The sequence below is a fragment of the Peromyscus eremicus genome, chromosome 13 (genome assembly GCF_949786415.1).
Source record: "Peromyscus eremicus chromosome 13, PerEre_H2_v1, whole genome shotgun sequence".
In the NCBI taxonomy this organism is placed as follows: Eukaryota; Metazoa; Chordata; class Mammalia; order Rodentia; family Cricetidae; genus Peromyscus; species Peromyscus eremicus.
The window spans coordinates 31,391,287-31,416,977 of NC_081429.1; the positions used below are offsets into that span (position 1 = coordinate 31,391,287).

At 40.0% G+C, this 25,691-nt stretch overlaps 1 protein-coding gene across 1 annotated transcript in view; it reads left to right on the top strand.

The window, feature by feature from the left end:
* Dock10 (dedicator of cytokinesis 10) overlaps positions 1 to 25,691 on the top strand; it is a 197,801-nt gene that overhangs the window by 94,003 nt on the left and 78,107 nt on the right. The window contains exons 5-15 of the mRNA XM_059278216.1: positions 1,736 to 1,808; positions 2,073 to 2,195; positions 2,437 to 2,571; positions 9,868 to 10,051; positions 11,795 to 11,880; positions 12,176 to 12,259; positions 12,377 to 12,532; positions 17,720 to 17,944; positions 18,137 to 18,259; positions 19,740 to 19,822; positions 24,573 to 24,695. Of these exons, the coding sequence (XP_059134199.1) occupies positions 1,736 to 1,808; positions 2,073 to 2,195; positions 2,437 to 2,571; positions 9,868 to 10,051; positions 11,795 to 11,880; positions 12,176 to 12,259; positions 12,377 to 12,532; positions 17,720 to 17,944; positions 18,137 to 18,259; positions 19,740 to 19,822; positions 24,573 to 24,695 (1,395 nt within the window). The remainder of the gene's footprint in view (positions 1 to 1,735; positions 1,809 to 2,072; positions 2,196 to 2,436; positions 2,572 to 9,867; positions 10,052 to 11,794; positions 11,881 to 12,175; positions 12,260 to 12,376; positions 12,533 to 17,719; positions 17,945 to 18,136; positions 18,260 to 19,739; positions 19,823 to 24,572; positions 24,696 to 25,691) is intronic.

Sequence of the window (25,691 nt, forward strand, 5' to 3'; positions counted from 1 at the left end):
AACCTGCCTAGCAGTGTACTGGGCTCTTCTTCCCACTTTTAACTGATGAGGAAGACAATTACCACTTGCAAGTACTGACCAGCAGGTCTTGAGATTTTACCAAGATCACAAACAAAAAAAGCAGAGAAGAAGACAACCGAAGATTCCACATTTCATCCTTAACACTGAATCTCAAGTCCTGTGTTCATCACAGTAGCTTTCAGGACCGAGGGACGGAAAATGTCAAGGGACAGGCAATGGTGATGGATGTAAACATTTTCTAATTTTTGACAGTTTATTAAGAAATGGACAATGCTTACTTAACAACGAACAAGATTTTCTTCTGTGCTACAACTTCCCATGGCGCACTGGGAAGTAGGCACTGGAGTGTCCTTTAGAGGGAGGATAAAAGAGCACTTTACATCCATTGGGGAGCATGATGTGAGAACGCACAGAAGGAACATAAATAAGAAGCCTTTACCCCTTTCCCTTTCTCTGGGGAACACTGTCAGCTCAGGAACAGATTTGTGATAGGATCTGTTCTCTTCTGGTCTTCTTTTCTCATAGTCAGATTCAGATTCTACAGGATGTGTCATCTTTTTTTTTTTTTTTTTTTTTTCCTGGAACTCACTTGGTAGCCCAGGCCGGCCTCAAACTCACAGAGATCCACCTGGCTCTGCCTCCCGAGTGCTGGGATTAAAGGCGTGCGCCACCACCGCCCGGCTGATGTGTCATCTTAAAACATTATATGGAGGGCTGGAGAGATGGCTCAGAGGTTAAGAGCACTGGCTGCACTTCCAAGGTCCTGAGTTCAATTCCCAGCAACCACATGGTGGTTCACAACCATCTGTAATGAGATCTGGCGCCCTCTTCTGGCCTGCAGGCATACACGCAGACAGAACACTGTATACATAACACATAAATAAATATTTAAAAAATATATGAAATGTCTGCATATGAAACTTTATGCCTTAAAAGGTGGCAAAGGGCTGACTTTTGAAGAAAGCCTAAACTTTGAGTGGAGAGTCTGGCTTCTTCAGCCATTCATTATGAGACAGACTTGTGCCAAGGGAAACTTAATTCAGACTTACTTTATTCTGGGCATATAAAGCCAGATGTGCCTGCTTGCTCCTCTAGGGTGACCAGTCATGCCGCAGCTGAAAGCACAGCAATGGCAAGGGTGCATACCACATGGGCAGACACTGCTGCTCCATTTGAGTGGCCTTCTGAAGGCCTACCACTGGGGCATGACACAACCTGAAGGCCAAAACCCAGGCTGCCTCTCGGGACTCAAAGCCTCCCACGCCTGAGGCTGCTTAGACAACTATCCTACAGTAGCCTTGGCCACGTCACATACAGGTGACCCAGAAAAGCTAAGAAAGGTGTCTGTGCTTAATATTCTACTTGAGAATGCAGAAGACGGAAGACAAAACTCCAAGATTTCCATCCATCTTCCTTGCTCTCCTTCAATACAAAAAGATATGTACAAAATTATGTCAATAATGACTCCGTGAGTTAAAATATGTACTTAGTAGAGATATGATATGATGATGTAAGGGAAAAGTTAACTCTTCCCAGAGAAAAAGAACCCCGAGATTTTTAAGGTTGCAAAGCATAAAAAAAAAAAAAATTTTGAAACAATGTTAGCAGAGCCTTGTGATCTTGGGAACAGTAGAAAACAAAAGCAAAATATCAAATAACAAACCAGACCTTTTGTTTTTGTTTTTGTTTTTGTTTTTGTTTTTTCAAATATCAGAGCGGAACACAAGCCAGAGAAGCTTCCTTCACATTCCTTTGAGGTGGACCATGAAGATGCTGATAAGGACGAAGTAAGTGACTGTGTCGAGTGACAGGTTTAAAACAGGAGGGCAATTAGTTCCTGTCTGCACTGGCTTCTTGGCAATCTGTTTTTCATGAGCAAGAGAGACTGATTGTGTTGGGGCTTTTAGGCAAAATGAATCATGTTTGTTTTGACACTGAAATGATTATTGCGGATGAATCAGGGAGAAAAAGGAGTCTCGTTTGGAAGTGCAGTGTCGAAGATCTGGGCTCCACAAGGCTGGCTGCAATACTAATGACGGCTTTCATTGCAGGATACCACATCCCACTCATCTTCCAAGGGCGGTGGGGGAGCCGGAGGCACTGGTGTGTTCAAGTCGGGCTGGCTCTACAAGGGGAATTTTAACAGCACTGTGAACAACACTGTCACTGTCCGGGTAAGGACGCATCAAGAGTGATCCCAATCCCCGCCCTGTCCCCTTTCCTCACCTCCCTTCTTGGGTCATAGCATGGAGAGGAACCATTGGCATGATGTCCGTGCTTTCTATAATGTTTTATGTGTACAGAAGTCAGTCTCTGCTCTAGAGCACTGCCCTGCTGAAGAACTTTGAAGACTTGTCATTCCCATGAGTAGCAGTATAATGAACTTCACACTCCCTCCTTCTATCTTTTATTTAGTCATTCAAAAAGCGCTACTTCCAGCTGACTCAGTTGCCAGACAACTCCTACATTATGAACTTTTACAAAGACGAAAAGATATCCAAAGAACCCAAAGGCTGCATCTTTTTGGATTCCTGCACAGGTGTGATACAGGTGAGTGAAATCTCTCCTCCCCATGGTGGTTTTGTTTTTGTTGCATGATGCATGCAACAAATACTTAGAACATATCTGTATAAGTCAAGAACATTCTGGACTCTGGGAACACATTGAAAGACACACAGTCTAGATCCTACTTCCACAAAACTTATTTCCAATAGAAACAAAAAACGGGAAATAAGCGGAGAGACGAGGAAGCCGTGGAATCAGTTGGAAAACTTTTCAGTAAAAAACAACCTCCCAAAAAGAGGTAAATAGATGGAAGAAATGTGGGTTGCAATATGGAAAAGAAATATTGATATTTGAAGAGGCATTTTGGAAAGAGACAAAAATAATTAAAAAGAAATAAACAGAAAAGAGACTAAAAGATCTATGGGCTAAAGAATGGGTAGGAGCAGTAAACAAATATAAACAAGTCTGAGCTATTTCAAGGAAAAGAAGAAAACGACCCTTATCCATTCTACAGCCTAGAAGACAACTGAATTAGTGAAATTCATGAAGGTGACATGTCAGTCACACCTTAAAGTATATACTTCATAAATGCTCTTCTCTTTATAACCAGGTAATATATTCAATGTGCACACACAGCATGTTTCTTTGAAGTGGAGGTTTTTCTTTAAAGACAAGGATTCCTTTGATTGCCAAGAGTTTACAGACAAGGCTGTTCTGGAAGTTTTTGATCATCAAACTATTTTACTTAGTATTATACTTGTCACAAACCACTATATCAAGTGGAAGGATAATTCCATGGATGTCTCCCATTCCATGGACATGGGATGCCCTTTCATTTCCATTCTTCACTCACACGAATCCATCTTTATTCCTTTACTTAAAAATTGAAGCAATTGAGTACTGTAGCCATCACCCCTCAAATTTCACATTATGACTCTGGACCCTAACAATACAGTTCGTGTAATAAGCACACCCAAGTCACTCTCAGAGCTTGTCATGTCATAGCTGAGTCTACATCCTGAACTATTAGGCAGGGCACCTACCTAGATCTATAGATGCAAAATAGAGTGGTCTACAGTCTCTGCGTCCTAAACTATTTCTGGACACTTCATCTGTTAAAATCTGGAACTCCTCCAGGAAGTAAGAAGGCTGAACTTTAAGAATTAATTAAGTGTTGCTGAGTACCCTGCTAGAAGGGAAAGCTAATTGCATTTTAATGCAGATGCCAGCTTTCCATATGGAAAGGGTAATGAGGATCTTAATGGAGAGTGGGGGTGGTTGTCTATTGTTCCTCACTAAGGAGACTCCTTGGCCTTAAAGTCTGTAGCAAATCTGTAACAATACTTTGGAGATCAATGATTACATTTTATAATTACACAGAGCTGAAATTATAAATAATTTTCTTTTTTGTTTTTCCTCTGGTGAGTCCTTCTAAAAGGTCTTGTCATAGCCTTTTTTATACATTAAGCTTATAGGGATGTAGTTTATATTCAATGACGTTCTACCAGATTGTGTTGTAATCTGTCTACCTTAGGCCCCTGTCTTCACCATCTCTAATTTAGAATCTATTTCCATCTCTTTTACAACATTGTCTTAAGAAGACCCTGACAGGGCCAGCAGAAGCTTAGGATTCCTTCAAGTCAGCATTCAGATCTTAGTTTTTCTGTTGACCTCCTGAGCCCTCTGAGTGAGTCACTCAACCTCTGACCTCAGGTCTCTCATCCATAAAACTGAAGTAAATGTGCAGACTTTGGAAGGATGTGGGTGACAGTACGTTCTCACCATGCTCCCCTGATTACCCAAATATAGTTGACAACTTTGGAAGAAAGACACTCTATTGTAGAAAAATGCACTAGTAAATTATGATTTACCTTCCTCAAACTGATCCCTAGATATGTCAGTTAATCCATATCTTTATTCACTAACTCGCTCATTCATTCAGTACCTTATTTAGTGCCTATATTATGCTTGGAACTGTGTTGAAGCATGGGGAACTCATTTCCCTGTTAAAGTCAGAGACAGACATCAGAACAGCATGCTCACTGTTACATCAGAACACACTCACTGTTACATCAAAACACACTCACTGTTACATCAGAACACACTGTTACTCAGCATCCCTAGAGGACAAATGGAGATATGAATGACAGTACGTGGGAGGCTCTAGGAATGCAGAAGAGTGATAATTCTCTTAGCTCCAAACATCTCAAAACTGATCTTTACACATGTCTTCTTTCTGACATCTTCATTTGGGGTCACAGAACAGAGGACAGACAGAGTATCTGGATCTCGGGGATTCCTCACGATGGATTTTATACGTGTATCTTTTGAAGAGTTCATCAACTCTTCAAATATCCCTGAACTTACCAAGACCTTTTCCCAAAATCTTCTTCCTTTATGGAAGCAGGGGCTCCAGTTACTTGAGGTCGGTCTTTGGGGGGGCCATGCACATCAGGAGCACTGGTCTCAGTTCTTACATCACGGCTCTTTCTGACTTACACATGGCAAGGAGATTGCAAGAGAAACCACACAAATTTTAACCATCACTCTAGTAAGCTCTCAAGCACATTTTGTGCCTAAAGATGAATCACACATACACAATAGCACAGAACAAATGGATAACTAGGATGAGTCAGATCTGTTTTGCCAGGGATCCGTGCCAGTTTTTGTTTTTTTGGTTTTTTAATTAAAAAAAAAAAAAAAAGAACCAAGTCTTTGTCTCAGTAAGTGCTACCTAACTTCCTAACTCTTTGGGAGTTCAAGTTTATAAAAATCCTTTAGTGAACACAGCATTTTAGCTTGACTCATTTGGACTCAGTCTATACCATTATTTTTTCCTAAGAATAATTATTGGAATGACGAGACACAGACTACAAGGGGGACCACAAGGAGCAGGAAATGTCAATTCTTTTTCAGAAACATTAGATGACGTTTGTGAATGGCAGGTTCTTGAGTCTGGGTAACAAACAGAAAACTTAACCATGTTTCTTTTGTTCTTTTTCTTTTTTTAAAGATGATCAACAAACAGCATTGAATCTGTATTATAGGCCAATCTGGAGCAATCTTACCACTTTTGCTGACTCAGGTTTATCCTGACTAAGGAATATTTGTGTCTGGGTTATCCAATCATGGCCCTTCATGTTTTTTTTCAGTCATTCATTATTTCGTTTATCCATCTATCCATCCATTCATCTCTACGTTTCAGGTCTTGCCACTATGAAAGAAATTAAGTGGCTCAAAAATCCCATCTGTCTGAGGTCTCATCTCAACAGTGCCAATGGTTGAAACCTTGTCATAGAGGCTCAAGTCGGTAGTGGGGTGACACCTGCCAGCACATGAGCCAGGAAGCTTTAAATAATAACCTCATGTGTTTAGCTAAAGCTAGAAATTAAAATATTTTCTGCAAGTTAGACAACTCACTTCATGGGTGAACTGGGGCTGAGGATGAGATGCAGGGGTACCTTAAACAATAGGAAAATGGGGTACACATGCCCATTTAAAAGTAGTCACATGGAAGGAGTATAATTTTGAAAGAAAATGGATCTAGAAGCCACATACTTCCCAATAACAAATTCTGTCTCTGAATATTTTTATTTCCCATTATAGTAACAACCAGAAATGTATTACAACCTTATCCATTTAATATATTACCTGAGATAGTTGATGGAATATAATTACTATTGTCCTGTTTATCAAAATAAAACCAAAAGATAATGTGGCTTTCCCAAGTCACAGAACTATTAAGTGGCAAAATTAGATATAAAGTAGAGGAATATACAAGATTACAGAAACGTGTCTATGGGAATGCTGTGTTTATAACACATAAAATGAGCATACCCACTTATATACATCATCCTATATAAACCATGTGGTCGAAGAAACTCACAGTGATATGCTAACATGCAGTTTAAAGCAGTGAGATTTAGGAGTCATCTCCGCAAATATACACATACTTAGAAAGTTTCTGTGTGCACAGTTCTTTGGAAAAGCCAGATACAGAAACAGGTATGGTTTCTGTCTTGAAAGAGATTCCAGACCATGGGGAGAATACTCAGAAAAAGAAGTGAAAAATGCAGATAAGACATGAGTAACAACTCCAGACATTAAGTCTTCACAATGTATGCAGCAATGAAATACATTTATCACTCCACAACGCCTCATTATAATATCAATGATATTATATTATTTCACATTATACTCTATACACATACATTTCCACCTATGTGTTTATTGACACCCTATTAGCAGGTAAGTTTAGGAGTCTGGGGAGATAACTCAGTCAATGGTTGCTGAAGTATTTGAGGCCCTGAGTTAAGATTCCCAGAAACCCATGTAAAAGTTGGATGAAGCAGCATTCATCTGTAATCCTGAGTCTGCAAAGTAGAGATAGGCAGATCCTTGGAACTCATTGACCAGCCATCCTAGCTGAGTGGATAATTTCCAAATTCAGTCAGAGACCGTAACTCAAAAAGTAAAGTGGAGAACAATTGAACACATTGACATTAACCTCTGGCCTCTACACACATGCACATAAGTGTACATGCACTCTTGCTCACACAAAAACATGTACATTACACACACACAAACACACACACACACACACACACACACACACACACACACACACACACGGAAGAAAGGGTAGGAAGGAAAGAAAGCAGGAAAAGTAGAATGCAAGTTCAAAGAGGGAAAACACTTTACGTGAATATTTGCTAATGCTGTGTGATTGGCATAAAGAAAGTATTGGATAAAGTTTTGTTTCCTGCATGAACAGATAAACCTAAAGAAAGCAGAGAAGGTCACATGAATGGGAGCCACCAGCATCATGAGCATCATGAGCCTGGGTGGGATGTCATGTGTCTGATCATTCTCTTTTGCTTCCTATAAAATTCTATGAACAATTCTAGCAGCATAGCAGATGTAATGGAGCACTTGGTTTGGGTAATCTCCCTCTTTACCAATGAGTCCTCTATTGCCATCTGTACTTTCTTTACAGTCTGTATAATTGGGATGTGTCCAGGCGAAGAGAATACTGTGCTGCAGGCTGTCTATCGCCATTCACCAAGCATGTTAGAGCCATATAACATGCTGCATTCCCTATTGTTAATGAAGCCATAAACTCTTCACTACAGAGGACACTGATTTAAATGAGGGAAACTGAGAGAGTATAAAAATTGTCATTACCTCTCAATTACTATTTCAATGGCCACAATTGCATGTTGGGATTATTCAAGTACCTTGTTGATTTCCCATTTTGTCCTTTTGCTTTGCTTGTTCTATCTGTCATCTTTGGCCACACAGGGAGTGTGATCAGAAAGCACTCCCAGCATAAGCATACTCCAGCATTGTTACACCCTCCCCAGAAACTGCTATGCACGGCAGATTGCTCTGTCTCTCAGAAGCACAAACACGATGCCCATTTCACTTATAAATATCCTGCTTTGAGAAACAAGAACTTGTTATACTTTGCTGAAATGTTTTTAAAAGATGCATATTTTTAACAATGCTTTTGAATTATTAAAATATTGGCAACCATATCCAACTCATCTGAAGTACAGAATGCAAGTTAGAAAATCAAGTCTTACTTCTAAAACTGGATTTCAGAGCGAACTGCAGGTGGAGTCATTTTTACTTCCGACCCAGAAGGAGCATTTGAGGTAGTTTTACAACTAGTCCTTGTTATTTCCAGCCTCGGGTTAGTCAATAGATTCCGCAGTATTGAATTTCCAAACAACACTAAGATTTGTTTGCATTGTGCTATGTTCAGATCTTGACAACATCCAAGCAGAAGCTATGCCCTGCACTCTGGACTTCCCTAGTTTTTTCCTGGGTGTCCAGTTGTATCTCTCGTCATGTGAAGCAATCAGAATCTTAATAGGAGAATTGCTTTCCAGCCTCATTGTCTTTGGCTGTAGAGCCTCTGTTTCAGGAGCATCTCAGGCAGTTGGAGACTTCCTGCACCACAGCTTACCAGAAGGGCACTGTAAGGGTAGATGGAGAGAATCTGCCCACCCTTCCCAAGTAGAGGATCTAGGGTTTTGCATTCTTAAGCTTCCTAGCCATTCACTTCGCACACTAAGTGTGAGGCTGATGCCTTTCTGCTTATGTTCCCAGCTTGTTTGAATTGCTATCAAAATGCAAATCTTAGCAATTACTCTGCTTTGTCCAAATAATTCTCTTGTGTCCTTACAGAATGTAGTGTCTCTTTTCAAAACATCTATACAAAGTTTAAGTATGCTTACTTTCCGATTTAATATCTCTAGGGCTAGGTGTTTAACATTTATCCCTCCCCTGCCCCATTCTGCAAGTCCAGAGACCAAGTAGAGCTTTAAGCAGTACAAAGTGCCAACAGAACAGAACCCCCTCTTGTGGCAGTAAACTGTCACTGTACTAAATGACACAGGTCATCCAACAATTCACAAGTCCCAAGTGCAGAAGCTGACTTTTTACCTGTGTCATTTAGTGCAGTCTCTGGGCTTGCAGAATGGGGGGAATAAGTGTCTGCTCACTGTGTCTGGAGAGTATGTGGGTGGGGCTCGGTTCAGCAAGAACGGTGTTACAGGGGCAATTCATGGAGCTATAGCGAGGCCCCCTTGGTTGGCCACCAAATACAGTGGAGAGATGTAAAATTAAAGGAGAATGCAGAGGTTGGTTTGGGTGTCATTGTGTATGGATATTTGGAGCCTTTAGACTATGTGAGAGTGAAGAGAATTTAAGGCAGAGCTGAGGGTTTCGTTTGGAGAAATGGTAAGAGGGAAGAGCCATCAATGAGTATGGAAATATGCAGAGACCAGTAGATAGAAAGAAAATCAAGCAGAGTGTGGGTCCAGGGTATCAAGGGTTTTAATAAAGTGATGGCTGAAATGTTGATTAAGCTAAAAGATCAAGGAAGACTCAAAGAAAGAAATGTCCCCTGGTTACTAAGGCAACATGCATGCAGCTTGTTAGTACTTTGACAGGTGATGTCCCTAGAGCGTGAGGGGTCAGTATGAGTCACAGATCGAATTTAGGTGACAAATGAAAATGGAGCCTCAAAGCAGTTATCTAAAGAAGGCTGCAGTATATTCACATGTATGCCTAAAGATGAAAGGTTTAAGCCAAAATGCCATCCAAACAATTAAAAGAGGCATAAAATACTTTCAGTACAAAAAGTTCTAAAACAAATAAATAAATAAACAAACAAACAAACCAAATGACTAGACTCTTCTAAACTTCTGTTGTGTTTTCTTAAGGTTTTCTTTTTGTTGTCCACCTGGATGGAAAGACTTTGGAATCCCAAGACCACATAAATGTCTCCCTGCCTCATGGTTCATTGTTTTGTTCTTTCTTTTTATACCACAGAATAACAGGCTGAGGAAATATGCCTTTGAATTGAAAATGAACGACCTGACCTATTTTGTGCTGGCAGCTGAAACCGAGTCAGATATGGACGAGTGGATTCACACACTCAACCGCATCCTGCAGATCAGTCCTGAGGGGCCACTCCAGGGAAGGAAGAGCGCAGAGCTTGCTGAGCTGGGGCTGGGTAAGGGCTCAGAAAATCATGTCCCTGCTCTGGCCAAGTGTTGGCTGGGTAGTGGCTGTCTTTCAGGCTGTACTCTTCCATCCTTGAGCAACACTCTCTAGAACATTCACCCCAGATCTTTACTTTTACCAAATCATCGCAGTTGCCACCCTTTGGTGCAATTTTGAGTTGACTGGAAGGGACTTGAGGCTCTCACGCAACAAACAATGTTGGTACTCATGACTCAATAACACAAAAATTATACACATTTCTGATGGGAAGATCTTGTAGAAGGTACATTTTGGATTTGGGCACTATATTACATTTAATAAGCATGATATATTGTCTGTAAGAACAAACGTGTTTTACTTCCTCTTAGCTACAAGGCATCTTTTTTACATGCTGTTTTGACAGTCTTGAGTTCAGCTGATATATGAAAGTTTCAACATCATGTGTCATAGTGTTTTCATAAGACAAAAAAAAAAAAGCTGGAAGATTAGTTCAGTCACTAAAGTCCAAGCTTGTCATACAAGTGTGATGATGTGAGTTCAGATATCAGCACCCAGGAAAAAAGCTGGGTGCAGCAGTGTACACCTATAAACCAGGTACTAGGGAGACAGAGACAGGGGCATCCCTGGAGTTTGCTGGACAGCCTGCCTATCCATATCAGTGAGCTCTGAGTTCAATGAAAGAACATGTCTCATAAAATAAGGTGAGTAGTCACCAATAGATAGTTGTATTCACAGATGGCCCTGGTTAAACTAAATGGGTCACATGACAAAACCTCATGAATCTGAGGAAGGGACTGGTAACAGTGGTGTGGTAGCAACTGGACACAAGATAAGAAAGAGAAGAGGTGAGGACAGTTGGAACACATTACATGAATGTCTACAAAAATAAGACAAAAGGCAACTGAGGGTGACAACAGACATGGACCTCTGGCCTACACACATACACCTGTGCAGGCACACAAACATGCACACACATACACATTCGCATTTTTTTTCTTTATTCCAGCCTAGTTCCCTCATCATATTCTAATCATTATAGACCAAGAGAAGGAAGGAAGAAAACAGAAAAGGGCTAACATGTAACCATCAAGTCTTAGCTATATAGATGGGAAGTTCTCAGCCACTGATTCAGTCAGTGCTCCCCAAAGAAAGCTTTAACACAATGATGAATTAGAAACCAAAACACAGCCATTATTAAGTTCTACTTGTATGTGTGTCTTGTCCCCAAAAGCGAAAAAGTCACAGATAATGAAGAAGAAAACTTGCTGGTTTTCACACACCTGCCATAGGCCATAGCAGGTGTTTTTACAGTCACTTATTATTTGCTTACTAATTGTCAAATAGAGTACTTACGTTTTCAGTGTTCTGCAGAATTTAAGTAGCTGAAGCTAAAAGATGAGCTCTAAATGGATGCCCTGAGAATGAAAATTAGAAAAAAATATTTACATATTTGAGAAAACTTTATTTTGCATTATTTAAGGAAGCCAAGACAACCTATACATGTTAGCATCATAAGGATCCAAAGTTCTTAGTGATACAGGATGATAGCATGGTATGATAGCAAAATAATTATCAGGAAGTTTCATTTCCAGCACATGATTGTGCAACAGTCTGGCATATTGTAGATGAGACAAAAGGAAAGTTGAGGTTCATCAGTATTCCTCTGAGCTCTTAAATCTAACCCAGTATTTCTACAGATGAGGAAACTACAACTCATATTATTAAATGACCTGTGTTGTTCTGTCTTTTCAAGATCCATTGGATAATTCTGTGACTTGTGAATGTACACTGGAGGAAACAGATTCTTCAGAGAACAGCCTACATCTCGACTTTGCAAAAGTAATGAAGTTGACATTGTATTTGCACACACTTTGCTTTAATGGAAAAAAATGCCAATGCTTTCTTTTAAGATTTAGACTAAGAAACTAATCTAGAATTTTTCATCAATCAAAAGAGTTCTACTTAATATGAAACAACCCTTGAAAATAAGAACATATTTTTTTTTAAGATTTGCCCAGTGTTTATGGATGACTTAACAGTAATAAAACTAAGGGGCTGTATCTTGGCTTTTGTGGTTGTGTTGGGCTCCATGAGGAAGTTTAGATGCCAGAGACTAACACGGGTCTCTCCACAGTACCTCACAGAAACTGAGGACACGGTCAAAACAACGAGAAACATGGACAGGCTCAATCTGTTCTCACTGGACCCAGATATAGACGTAAGTAGGGATTCTGAACGGAGATGAACTTGACCCAGATAACTGTTGATTTTAATTTAAAATTTCTTTTTTCATGATCAGCGTTGGCTAACAAAGACTTTTGAAAACTTTTTGTAGACACTGAAGCTTCAAAAAAGGGACCTTTTTGAACATGAGTTTGGGATCAAACCCTTTGAAGAGAAAGCTGCCAAGAGAATCATGATCATCTGTAGAGCGCTCAACTTAAATCTTCAGGGATGTGTTACAGAGAACGAAAACGATCCTGTAACCAATGTAAGTTTCTCTCTCATTCGATCAGACAACCAGACAGCTGACATCACTCCATCCTAGCCCAACCTTTTCTAATCCCAGGATTTAGCATCTAGTGTACAGGGAGTCTATTCACCAACACTTCTCGTATTGCAAAGGTACACAAGTTCTGAGGAAGAGTTATTCACATACTGCTATAAAAGTCTCCTCTTAACTTAGATATTTAAGAATCAACAAAGGGACAGTGTTCTGGAATTCTTCATACAAAATTAGCACAGTGGTCTCCTCCAGGATTGTTTGTATCTGTTTGGTGATAGTGAAGATGAAATTATTTATTGTGATGCTGAGAGTAGGACTCAGGGCCTTACAAATGCTAGGCAAGTGCTCTTCCCATGAGCTATATCTCTAGTCTTCAGTTTTATGAGACAGGTTATTACTGAGTAGATCGGGCTAGCCTAGAACCCATGATCATCCTAGCTCAACTTCTCCAGGTACTTGGGATACCTGGTGTACACCACCATGCCTGATTCAAGATGGCTTTTAAACTGACATTTGTGTTTTGCTGTCACTTGGAGGGAAGCCAGCTAGCAAATCCACTCTAGGATATCATAGTATTCCTCCTTAGAATAAGACTAAATGATAAACCAAGTAAAGAAGTACTAGATAAACATTAAGTAAAAGTGTGGGTGTTCTGTGCAATGACAGGTGTCACAAAGGCATTTGCAAATACCTAATACACAGGACACCAAACCCACACAAAATTTTTCTTCTACTAAGGGAACTCTCTTGAAAATCTCCTCTTAGTGGGAACATAATAGTGGACAATTCTAGACTTATTGCAAATACATAAGAAAAGAAAATTAGATGTTGAACTGCAGAGAAAAAAATAAGTCATCACCCCACCATTGGTACAAGTCACAGTCAATGTTTGAGAGTGCTTTCTTTCATTCTCTTTCAATGCAGTCTTTTCTGACTTCTATTTAGTCTCAATTGCTGTATTCCACCCCAGAAAAGAAAGTTTATTTTCATGTTTTTGATACACAAACCATATGTGCTTTAGAAGGCAGGAGTGGTATTGTTCACTTGCTTAACCCTACACAGTCCCAAACCTGCCTCCATCATGATTGAAATTCATTTGATGAGTTGGGCACAGTGGGTCACAGGACTGACGGACTCTTCCAGAAGACTTCCTCACCTTTTGTCCTTGGCCCCTCTGTCCTCTTTAAGGCTCCTACCTGCTGCTGTGGGAACAGGATAGAGACATACTTTGTACATCCTTTTGGTGAGGACAATCTATTGAGATGGACAGCTTGGATCAGATTCCCTAGCTTTGGAACTTAGGAATTGTGCCATGTGGTCAGGTGTCTGAGCCCAGCCTCCTCTACATAATGGTGGGCAATAACAGCAACCACTTCAAATAGGTAATCTATGGAAAGTTTGGAAGGTTCTTGGTGCAATTTAGCATTCATTCAGCTCAAAGAGGTGACTATGAATGTAAATAAAAATCTGAAAATGTAGTTTAAGCACTGACCTGGGAGGAATCATCTAAGAATCTCTGCATGCATAGAGAAGGGAAAGAAACATTTAAACATTTAAATGTGACTAGCAAAGTTGCCAACAAAAGACTAAGAAGGAATTGTTGTTGGAAGAGAGATAGACCAGAGAAATGTGGGGTAAAAGGCCAATAAAGAACAAACCCACTGTGTGTGATGGTCCTGAGACTGTGAAACGTGAATTAGAGAAACTTCAATAGGCACGGCAGCAGAGAGATGCATTTTCCTTGTAGAAAAAGATATTAGAAGGGATTAGACCATGCTTTCATGTCTAACATAAAACAAAAAAAAATGCCTAAAAACTTCATTTTTGAAACCATTTGGAAATTTAAGAAAACTTGATCCAAATTGTAAAGCCACTTAGTCAGCACACTACATAAAAATAAATGGGCTTTATCATTTCATACATTGACCTATACTAAAAATATAAATATTTTAAACCTATGTTTTTCATCCAACACATTCTTAAGTGCAATTTAAAAATCCATTTTGGAAACCAAAAGTCAAAGAAAATGGGTTTATTTTTGGATGTGAGAGTGATGGGGCTGTGTGACAATATCTATCATTATTGTCATCCCCCTCCCCACCCATTGATCACCAGCATTGATTTGGATGATTTGGCTGGCTAGGCAGATATCTCTATCATCTCCCACGACTCAATATGTGTCTCTCCTGAAAGCTTCGTACTTGGTTAAAGGGCACAGCCCTCTATGACAGAAAATAGCAGGGACACATTAGTAACTTCATTCCTATGGTGCACCTGAAAACAAGCTCCCAGAGACAATGGGCTTTTCTTTCCAGTGCCAAAGGCATGTGATTCCTTCCATGTAGAACGTGTTCAAAAGCTACATGGCTCTATTTGTTTAAGTCCCAACAGTGTCCTTTAGAAACATTTTCATTTTTATTTGATTTTATTCCATTTCACTTCATGTGCATTGGTGTTTTATATGCATGTGTGTAAGTATACCTTGAGTCATCCGCAAGGGCAGCCAGTGCTCTTAAACAATGAGTCATCCCTGAGAGTGGTTTTTCCATGTCCTTTCCTGTCTCACAGGCCAAGCAGTTAAGTTGGTTTTGAGCTTCTGAATTGTTTTTAAGCAATTTTACAGTAGATACAAGTGTTTAAAAAAATAAACTAGGAAATTACTTTCAAAAAATAATTTCATTGCACTCGTTAGTAATCATATCAAAATCAATAAACAGCCTCACTTTGGTGAGAGTTTATCATTGAATGAAATTGTAGCACTCTTCCACTAATGGCACTCTTCAACTTCATCATTCTTAACTTTGATAAGCATGTTTTGAAGAGCAGTTCTCCATGTTCCGGGAGAGCTAACTGCTGCATTTCATACACGAGTGTCTACAGACTCAATGAAAGACTTTTTTATAATGAGGAAGCAGACTTTGACAGTGTGTAATTTTTCAGTCAATCAAATAGAACACCAAATTCTAGCTGATGGTTTCATCGCCTAAGATATTTCCTTGAAAATGGGAGTTGACACCAGCAATCTGAACTAATAAAGCTATTTCATTGTAGCTACATTTGAATTTCCCTCTTCCTGAATTTTCAGAAGTCATTCATCAGGCTAAACCTCAGTAGCCTACAAATTAATTTGTCAGGCTCTGACGATGTTTTGTTACACAAACACATCCTGCAAAGCCAACCATTTAAAAAGTAAGATTTGGCATTTTCATTGTGAAGGTGGATTAGAAAAATAAACGGAATGACACAAGACCTGTAATTTCTGATGTCGCGTTAATGGAGGTAATTTATTTCCATTCAGCAAATGGGATGAAAGTCAAAATCCAACAATTCAGGAAAAAAAAATAATGATTTCTATTTCTCGACCTTCAAAGTGTTTTGTGTACCTGCATTAATCTCTCCTTATTTTTGCAATTTCAACTCTTAGCACACTACAACTACCCCAAATGAAGAGTTTTTCTAAACTAAATTAAATTACTGAAATATAAATTCTACTTGATAATTACTTTTAAGTAAGTGTGTGTGTGTGTGTGTGTGTGTGTGTGTGTGTGTGTGTTATTGTGTATACAAGTATGTGTGGTGCCTTTGGGAAGCCCCAGAGCATAGTGGCCGGAGTTCACAGTGGCCACCAGGTCATCAAGTCCGTCTGCACCAAGCTGCAGAATAAGGAACATGCACTTGAGGCTCTGCATAGAGCCAAGTCCGTGTTCTCTGGCCACAAGAAGATCCACATCTCAAAGAAGTGGAGCATCACCAAATAAATGCAGATGGATTTGAAGACATGGTTGCTGAGAGGTGGCTCATTCCTGATGGCTGAGGAATCAAATACGTCCCCAATAGTGATCCCCGGGACTAGTGGCTAGCCCTGCATTCCTGAGGGCTTCCACAGTACTCTCCTGTACCCTACCAAATCGTGTTCAGTAATCTCCCATCCAGCCTGCTTATGTTAAAAAAAAAAAAAAATGACAATGAGGAGGGTGTCATCTCCCTGGAGTCCTAATTAACACATGTACAGAATGACAGAATAGCACAGCCATTGAGAGCCGGCACAGTCACAGATCTCACTGAGAATTCAGACTGGTGGGAGGTGGGCTTGAAGAACAGCAAGATAGAGGGTCATCTTGGAATATGTATCTACAAATGTTGTTGAAGGGACAACGGTAACCTTAGGGTTAAGAAAACTGGCAGATGACAGGACCAGAAGTTAGTTAGCATCATAGTTGCGGTAAGAGCTGACCCTGGTGCTAGAAATGTGGTGGACTTCAAAATTAGTACACAATGAAGAGACCACATGATGTCTCTTTTAAAACTTCATCTTAAATACCGACTTCTTTTCAGGAGACTTCCCACCTTCTCTGACAACAGGTCCTTTCACAAGCCAGTGTTCATCTGTGTCACACTATCATATTCATGAATGTATTAAAACTGCACAAAATAGTAGAAAGCACAGCACCAATGTAAAATAAATATCATTATGATCATTTCAAGCTGTGATTTTTTTTTAAAAAAAAATCTGAAAAGCACCGGTTGTGGTGGCACACACCAGTAGGATTTGCTTAAGTAGATGGAGGCAGGGGGATCACCAGTTCAAGGCCAGCCTGGGCTACACATTTAGCTAGGTAGTGGTGGCACATGCTTTTAATTCCAGACCTTGGGAGGTAGATGCAGGTGGATCTCTGAGTTCAAAGCCAACCTGGTATAGAGAGCAAATTCCAGGACAGCCAAGGCTACCCAGAGGGACCTTGTTACGAAAGAAAAAGAAAAGAAAAGAAATCTGAAAAGCAGTTAGACTAGTGAAGTATTTCTCAGTACACTCTAGACATTTCTAGGCTCCCATTTTAGTTTTCCAAAGATCTGGGGAAACTGAGGTTAAAGGGTATTTTCTTAGAGCATGGGGAAAACAACTTGAAGGCTGTTAAAGCCTAATTTGCTGGTGGTAAAACACGTGGAAAAGCATACTTGGGTGGGAATCTAGGGTCAAGAAACAAACGAGAGGCCACCCTGGGCTTGGAGGCCTCTGCTGAAGGGAGGGATTCTGGGTACTTTTCACTGGGTCAAAGAGAACTCGCTTTCCGCATGCCTTTTATCCGATGTGTTGAGATGCGGTGGTGCTCAGGGTGGCGGACGGGTGACTGCCTTATGTCAGAGTCATCTGGGTTTTCTTTTCCCCAACAGATTGAGCCTTTTTTTGTGAGTGTGGCACTTTATGACCTCAGAGATAGCCGGAAGATCTCCGCCGATTTCCACGTGGATCTGAATCACCCTGCTGTCCGGCAGATGCTCTCCGGGGCGCCACCGGCCTTGGAAAACGGCAACATGGACACTGGGGGCACACCAAGACAATCAGAAGAACCTCACATAAAGGGCATTCCAGAAGAGTGGTTAAAATTCCCAAAGCAGGTTGCACTTTGTTTACTTGTAATGGGACTGAAAAGCCTTGTCCCTTAGATTGTTCCTTAACAATGGGTCATACGGGATGGGCAATTTCCCCAAAAAAAAAAATTCCTTATAGCTGTCTTTTTTTAATGACATTTTGTGAATGTCTTCAGGGTGGCTTCTATGGTAGTTATTTACCGCTTTCTTTGAATGTAGGCTATATTCTCTGTGAGTGATCCACACTCTGAAATTGTTTTGGTGGCCAAAGTCGAAAAAGTCTTAATGGGAAACATTACGAGCGGTGCTGAACCTTATATTAAGAACCCAGATTCCAACAAGGTAAAGATTATTTTCTTATAAATAATTTCAGTCACTTTGAAGAAATAAAGTCATGCTGCCTTCCTGATAAATGTATGACTTTTCAACATTCACCCAGCAGTACAATTAATATCTACCAAAAACATTTTAAATTATACATTTTTGGGTTTATGTCCTTTTGACTCAACAGTCTCTGATGTCTATGAATCTGTTAGTAAGGTGGTTCTCAACCTTCCTAATGCTGCAACCCCTTAATACAGTTCTTCAGGTTGTGGTGACCCTCACACCAAAAAAATTATTTTTGTTGCTATTTCATAACTTTGATTTTGCTTCTGTTATGAATTGTAATGCAAATATCTATGTTTTCCCATGATCTTAGGTGACCCCTGTGAAAGGGTCATTCGACCCCACCCCCTGAGGGGTCATGACCCACAGGTTGAGAACCACTGTATTAGTAGCCATGAGTTGAAATTTGTATATCATTTTAGCCCCCAAAATACCCAAAGATGGAGGTATTTACAATAACAAAGTTAGGTGTTGGGATCAAGTGAAGGCAATTTGCTAAAATATCAGCAAGCTGACAATGGACTCAAGAGCAGAGACAAATGATTGTACATTAAATATAATAACAGTGAAGTGCAGGGAGGTAGAGATGAGGAGGAGGAGGAGTGGATGAATGATAAGATCAGTGATGTTTTTCTGCTTTCTTCTTTCTATCGCCTTCTTATTTCAAATAATCAAATTATGGACTACCTCCATTTACTAGAAGATAAGTATTTAAAGTATATATGTTCCATACAAAGGAATGATATCAAGGAAATAACTCAAAGCCAATGAATCTGAGCATGTGCAACAATTTAGACTGTAGTTTAACGTGTTTATGAGTTTCTCATATCATGGTTCAGAAAACTATCTGTTCAGATCACATCCAGCCTGTTACCAGCTTTTGTAAAGGAAATTTTATTGACACTCAGTCACATTTGGCCTAGAATGTGTGAAGCCCTGGGTTTGCTCCAGCACTGAAAAAGGAAGTGTCTCTTGTACTTACTCCAGCTACCTCCCCACTATAGCAATAGATCTGAGAAAGTGTGACAGAGAATGCAGGGTCCATGCAGCTCTTCAGAGAAAAGGCCTCTTGTTGAGTAAAAAATGTGAGCAATTGTGAATATAAATTCGATAACTTTCCATTCAAGATTTTAACTTCTCCTAGCTGGAAGGTAGGCAGGGAAGAAGGCAGGAAGAGAAGCAGGGTGAGCGGATAATAGTTGATATTTCAAGACTAGGGGATTTTCCACACTTAGAATTTTCAAATTAAAAAGAAAGCCTAGAGTTCTACAATAACTTGAACACAGAGGGTACTATATGTAATCTATGTGCCAGTAAGATGAAACTGTATAGAATTTCAGTAGATAATAAAAATGGAAAAATAAGCATTATTATTCCACATGTACAGTTTGTAATTGGCTGTCCCTAAATAACATTTTATTTATTTTTTCCTCAGTTTGCACAAAAAATACTCAAATCCAATAGGCAGTTCTGCAGCAAATTGGGGAAATATCGGATGCCATTTGCTTGGGCCGTGAGGTAAGATCCTACTTTGTAATTCACAGAATAGAGACGCGCTTACACTCCGCATTGGAAGCTATGGCTTTGAATGCTTTTATGTTGTCTATTGTTTTTAATGGAGCCACACCTAAAGAAATGTTAACATGGTGTCATCTTCGTAGACATCATGAGCTCTGCAGAGATATATACTTCACAAATTAGTTCAGCAAGACAGCTTATCTAAAAGCTCCTGACTTGTATACAGTGGGGGCATGGCCAGATATACTGGGGGGTCTCAGTAAGTACCAAATCGAAATCATAACTTGTTTATATGTAACCGATTTAATGAATACAATGTTTGTTCAGTCCTGAGAGCCTAATGGACATAAGATAAGGAGGGATAGTGCATACTTTCCTGTGCACCTGCATACCTTCATTTATTCATAGAGCTCTGCTCTGTATGTGAATGTCCAAATGAGACCATCAAGTTGATCACTTAAGCTGCCTTTGATTTTGGTATGAATTAGCACAGACAGTTATATCCCCAGTTGACTCTGATGGAAAAGCTGAGTTTTTTGGGCACAAGTAGTAGACCATCCATCCAAGAAATGGAACCTCTGTGGAAAATAGAACTTGCTTTTCAGATCTACTGACACATCAACTCCAAGTGTCCTTCTCAAACTCATTACACCTGCATTGCTATAAGAATTCCTTAAATGGGGGAAACCCTGGCAATAGACTCATAAAACAAATCAAGATCAGCAATGAAACAACTTAATTAAAACAGGTTAATTACAGGCCTAGAACAGAGCATCCACTTAATGAATGTTGGTGGCATTATCTCACAGGCAGTTCCTTCAACTCAAAATGCAAAGTCCAGAAGGAAGGGTTGACCTGTTGGGCATTCTTCAGTTCACACAGCTTCCATTGAGGCATATGTTCAGAGAAAACCCACCAGTGTGTGTCAGAATGTTATGGCCATTATTTAAGACTGGAGACTGGCAGATAGAAGGACAAAAGGATTCTAGGCCCAGTAAGCCATGACAGATCCCTGCAGGCTGCAAGAACTGACTTGCATTCAGACAGCCTTGCAGCAAGGGCGGGAGAGCCAGGCTGCTAAGCCTGGTAAACACACCAAAGCTGACAAGTTCAGGTCACCACTTATTGGATCATTGATTGAGCAATGGGTCCAGAGTCTCATCTGTAGAATGGAGCTGAAAATTCCTGCCTCATGGGCAGCATGTTCTGTTAACTTCACATGTACACAGATTTGGTATAAAAGACATTATGAATATTATTTTATCTCTTTCTTCCTGCCTTTCCTTACAGAGAAAGCTCATGGTAAACATGAAAAACATGGTATATATATTGTCATTATTATTATTATTATTATTATTATTATTATTATTATTATTATTGAAAGTCATCGTGGAGTTCACATTTATGCTCCACAACTCCCCATTTCTTGTAAATTTTCGTCAGTGACAAATAGTGTGGAGGACAGAAGTAAATAATGTGTCAGTTATTGGCAGAACGGCACTTAGAAGTAACACCATCACTCTAAAATGTCAACCAACTGTAAGAAAGACAGATGAAACGTCCGTGGAGTCTGAATGTGTTATCAACTCTTGGAAAGGAAAGCTAGCGAAGCCACAAGCCATTGCTGTATTAGGGCTCAGCTAGCAGTTCAACTGTTGGTTAGTAAGTTGTATGCACCACCAATGATTTCAATTTGCATGAGCTTCTCTGGCAAATAAGAAAAAAATGACTTGAACGTGTAGAGATTATGATATGTTGGGTCATTTGGATTATCTAGCTTCCGTAAGCACACAAGCTACCCAAAGAGGCAATCGCTCCCCCACCTTCCAGGGAAAACACTGCGTAAGCTAAGGCGGGACCCTCAGAAAGTTAGCTGGTGCCCACATCATTCGGGAATAGACCAGCTCCATGGCGTAGGTAGTACATTGTGGGTGCTGCTGGTTCTCCATTGGCTTTTCCTTCATACTTTGTTTTCTATCTGGCAGTTTGTTTCACAGTATAACTGTTGAGTGTACCCTAAAACATTTGAAAGCAACTGTGGTTAAAATAGTAGCATTAACAGTTGCTTGGAACCAGATTTTTACCCAGCTGCTGCAGTACACACAGATCTCGTTGCTGTGAACATCTAATTTGAAATGTATCTGGTATGGTCTCCGGTTTGACACCAGCTGTACTGCCACTTTTTAGCAAAAAAATATTATTTTTTGAATAGGTGTAGAACATGCACACACACACACACTCACACACAGACACACAGAGCTATGTGGGATATTTTATAATTAACCATTCTAAAAGAAGTTGAATTTACAAATATGTCCTATTGTAATTAAACTTTTCCCATACATGCCACCTCTAGGATCATAGGGGCCCAAGCCCACACCAGGATTACCTCACAGATTCTTGCACACTGTCTCATTTTAACTTACAAATGACTAACAGACAGTGCTCAATTTTCTTTAAAATTCATCAGGCAGGACTAAAATAAATTTTCATTCTCATATCTGTACCTCTAAGGATGCATAATGCAGCAGTATCTCAGATTCTCATGCTGCCATCCCAACAAGTGGTGGTCCACCTCTGCATGCATCTTCCAGTGGCAAAGCCCCTAGTATACCCTCACCAGGTCCTTCTCTCTGTCTTTTTATAGTTCTGTTATTATTGGATCATTCATTTTTATGCCATTGAAATTACCAATCAACCAAATTAACTTTTTTTTCTGCCTTGTGACTTCTACCACTGAACTACATCCTCAGACCTTGGAGAGTTTTAGTTTTTTGCTTTTTGTTTGTTTGTTTGTTTTGTGAGAGGGTTGTCTGTGTAGCTCATCATGGCATTGAACACCCAATCCTCCTTTTGTCTTTACTACCTCAGTGCTGAGATTATAGTCATGTGCCCATGCTGGGCCCTAACAACCACTTTAATCTGTTGTATCCACACATGCAGAGAAATGCCTAAATCCCACATGGTGCTATATGCCTCTCATCTTAGCACTTGAGAGAGAGTGAGGTAGAAGGATCAAAAATAAAGATCTCAGGCTGCAGTATACTTCATGAGTAGCCAATCCCAGTGAAGGATTTCCACAAGACAGCTGTGGATATGAGCAACATGGAGTTCACAGCTCACATAGATTAATTATTTATGCAAAAGTCATCTTTTGTGTTAAATGCTTTGAAATTCTTGTCTCATTTTTATGTATTTACTTTGTGGGGTGGAGGCCGGGGAGGGCATCTGCAGCTTGCTGCAGCTCTCTTGTGGAGTTCAGAAGACAATGTGCAGAAACAGTCTTTCTCCTTCCACCATAGGGGCCTTAGAAGCTGAACCGGCAGGCAGGCTTGGCTGAAAGGGCCTTTACCTGCTGCGTTCTCTCTCTAGTCTTCAAGTGAGATGTTTTTATTATGCTTTCCTGATGTTATTTCATTAAAATTTTATCAAGGAGAGATTTTTTCCCCCTCAGTTACTACTTAACAAGAATTGCAACAAAACTATAAGGAGATGATTTCAAAGGGTCTAAAAACATCATTTCAATACATTTCCAGCCCCCATGTTCCTTTTTCCCCCGTGTTCCTTTACACTAAACATCGATGGCTGATACCATTTTCAAAGCCATTTCAGCTACTTTATTAAAATATTTGATTCATTTAGATGATAAAATATTCTAGTTAAGGCTCTTCAACTAGAAGAAATAAAAATTCAACGTTTCTCTGATGTTGAAGAAAAAGCAATTACATGTGGGCTGAATTTTTCTTCGGTGCATAATAAGTGTGGGGGTGGGGCTGACGTCAGCAAAGTACACGTGAAGCAAATATTGCCAGACCTCACTCCGTCACTTAGACAACAGCAATTGTGTGTTCTAAGTAAGGCGTTATAGTTCCCACAAAATGGATCAAGGAAAGGAAACAACATAACGTTACCCTTATTTAATGCAAGACTCTGACTCACATTTCCTGCGTCTTATCTTGACTTCTGTCCTAAAAGTTAGAACATAGCCTCGTTGACCTCCACAAAGACATTTTTAAGAATCACGCTTTCTTTCTGCAGTCATAATTACAACACGATCCTTATTGCACACTCATAAATCCTGATGACACCACCCAAAGTGCAGTGGCCCCTGCTTGCCCAGGTTAGGGTGCCTTGGGGAAACAGTTAAAAGGAGGACCTTAGAAGATAGTTCGGTCGGTGAAATGCTTGCTTTGCAAATGTGGGAACCTGAGTTGGAGCCACAGAACCTAAGGGGAAAAAACTGGACATGATGCGTGGCTGTAGACATACCACGGAGGAAGCAAACGCAGGAGGATGTCCAGAGCTTACTGACCAGCCAGCCTAGCCTCTGCAGTGAGTTTCAGGCCAGTGAGAGGTTTTACTTCACACAACAAGATGGATGAAGCCTTGCTGCGCGCGCACACACACACACACACCAGCACAACTTCACCACTGGCACAAACACACATGCAAAAATTAATATATTCCCGCTTTTCCTGATACTCTAGGATTTTGATATGGTAATAAATGTCAGACATCATAAAAACAGTTGTAACGGGAACTGCTCCTTCTTGAGGATATATAGTTGAAAATGAGGAATGTGACACAAATGTGCTGTTTATAAGGGAAAAACGCTGTCCAAGAGTTGGTGTCTTTTTATTTTGATAAGTCCCCTGGCTACTTTCTATTATAAACTAAAATGATCATTAATTATCCTCCTTAAAAACACAAGTTCTTAAACAGTAACAAAATAAACATTATTTTCCTGCAGATCTGTATTTAAGGACAACCAAGGAAACGTGGACAGAGACTCAAGATTTTCTCCATTATATAGACAAGAAAGTAGCAAGATTTCAGCTGAGGACCTGCTTAAACTGGTATCAGACTACAGACGGTAGGATATTCTGGATGCCCCTTTATGTAATCAACACATTGTTTTTCTCTCTCCATAACACCTGAGGCCCTGAGGCCCAACTGTCCAGACACCTCCAGAAACAGATGACTGTCTAGTGACTTCCCTTCCTCCAAATTGTGCCAATGAGTCAGTTTGCCAGAATCGTACAGAAGATTTCTCACATGTTGGGCTGTATCATTCATCTATAGCTGTGTGACAACCCACCCCCAAAATTCAGTATCTGGAAACAGCATTATTTATGGTACTCCTGATTCTTTAGTGTCATTTTGTCCCTTCCACACATAATATGGGCTGGCAGAGGACAGTTGGGACTGGAGAATCCACTTCTTCCCCACAGGAGCCTCTTCGTGAGATATGTAGATGACCTTATTATATTATTTATCTTACACTGTTAGCCTCTAATACACAGAGTGTTCTTATACTCCTTAGCCTTGAATAATGGTTCTGTTTCTCCCGCCCAAGAATCAACAGTCTCTTATCAACTAATTTTACATATCCCTCAAAAATATGATGATATGTTTAAACAAGCATGGCCAATATCTTCTGCAGCATCAGTGAATTATTTGCAGCTATTTAAATAGAAGGGATAGTTTATTGAATCTATCTAATAGTCACCATTATGGAAGGTTTTAGAACATATGATTAGGAGGAGAAGTAGACTCTTAGGCAAGACCCTGTACCTAACTTAATCCTTTGTAGTCCAGGCAGAGTACTGGTCACGTAAGAGACCTGTATTCCCTTCACTCATCAAACATCCTGGTCAAATCCTACACCCAGGTCTTCACAAGGCCCCTCAAGCCACCATGAGAAAATAAAAAGGCCGTTTCCTTTTGCCTTCTTGACAATCTCCTAAGACTTGAAGAGCTATAATGATGAGCAGAATGGAACATGCAAAGATTTGGGGATAAACTGATACAACAAGCATCCTGTTGTCAGTGAATACAAAGAAACTATAAATGGCATGTGAGGGGCACC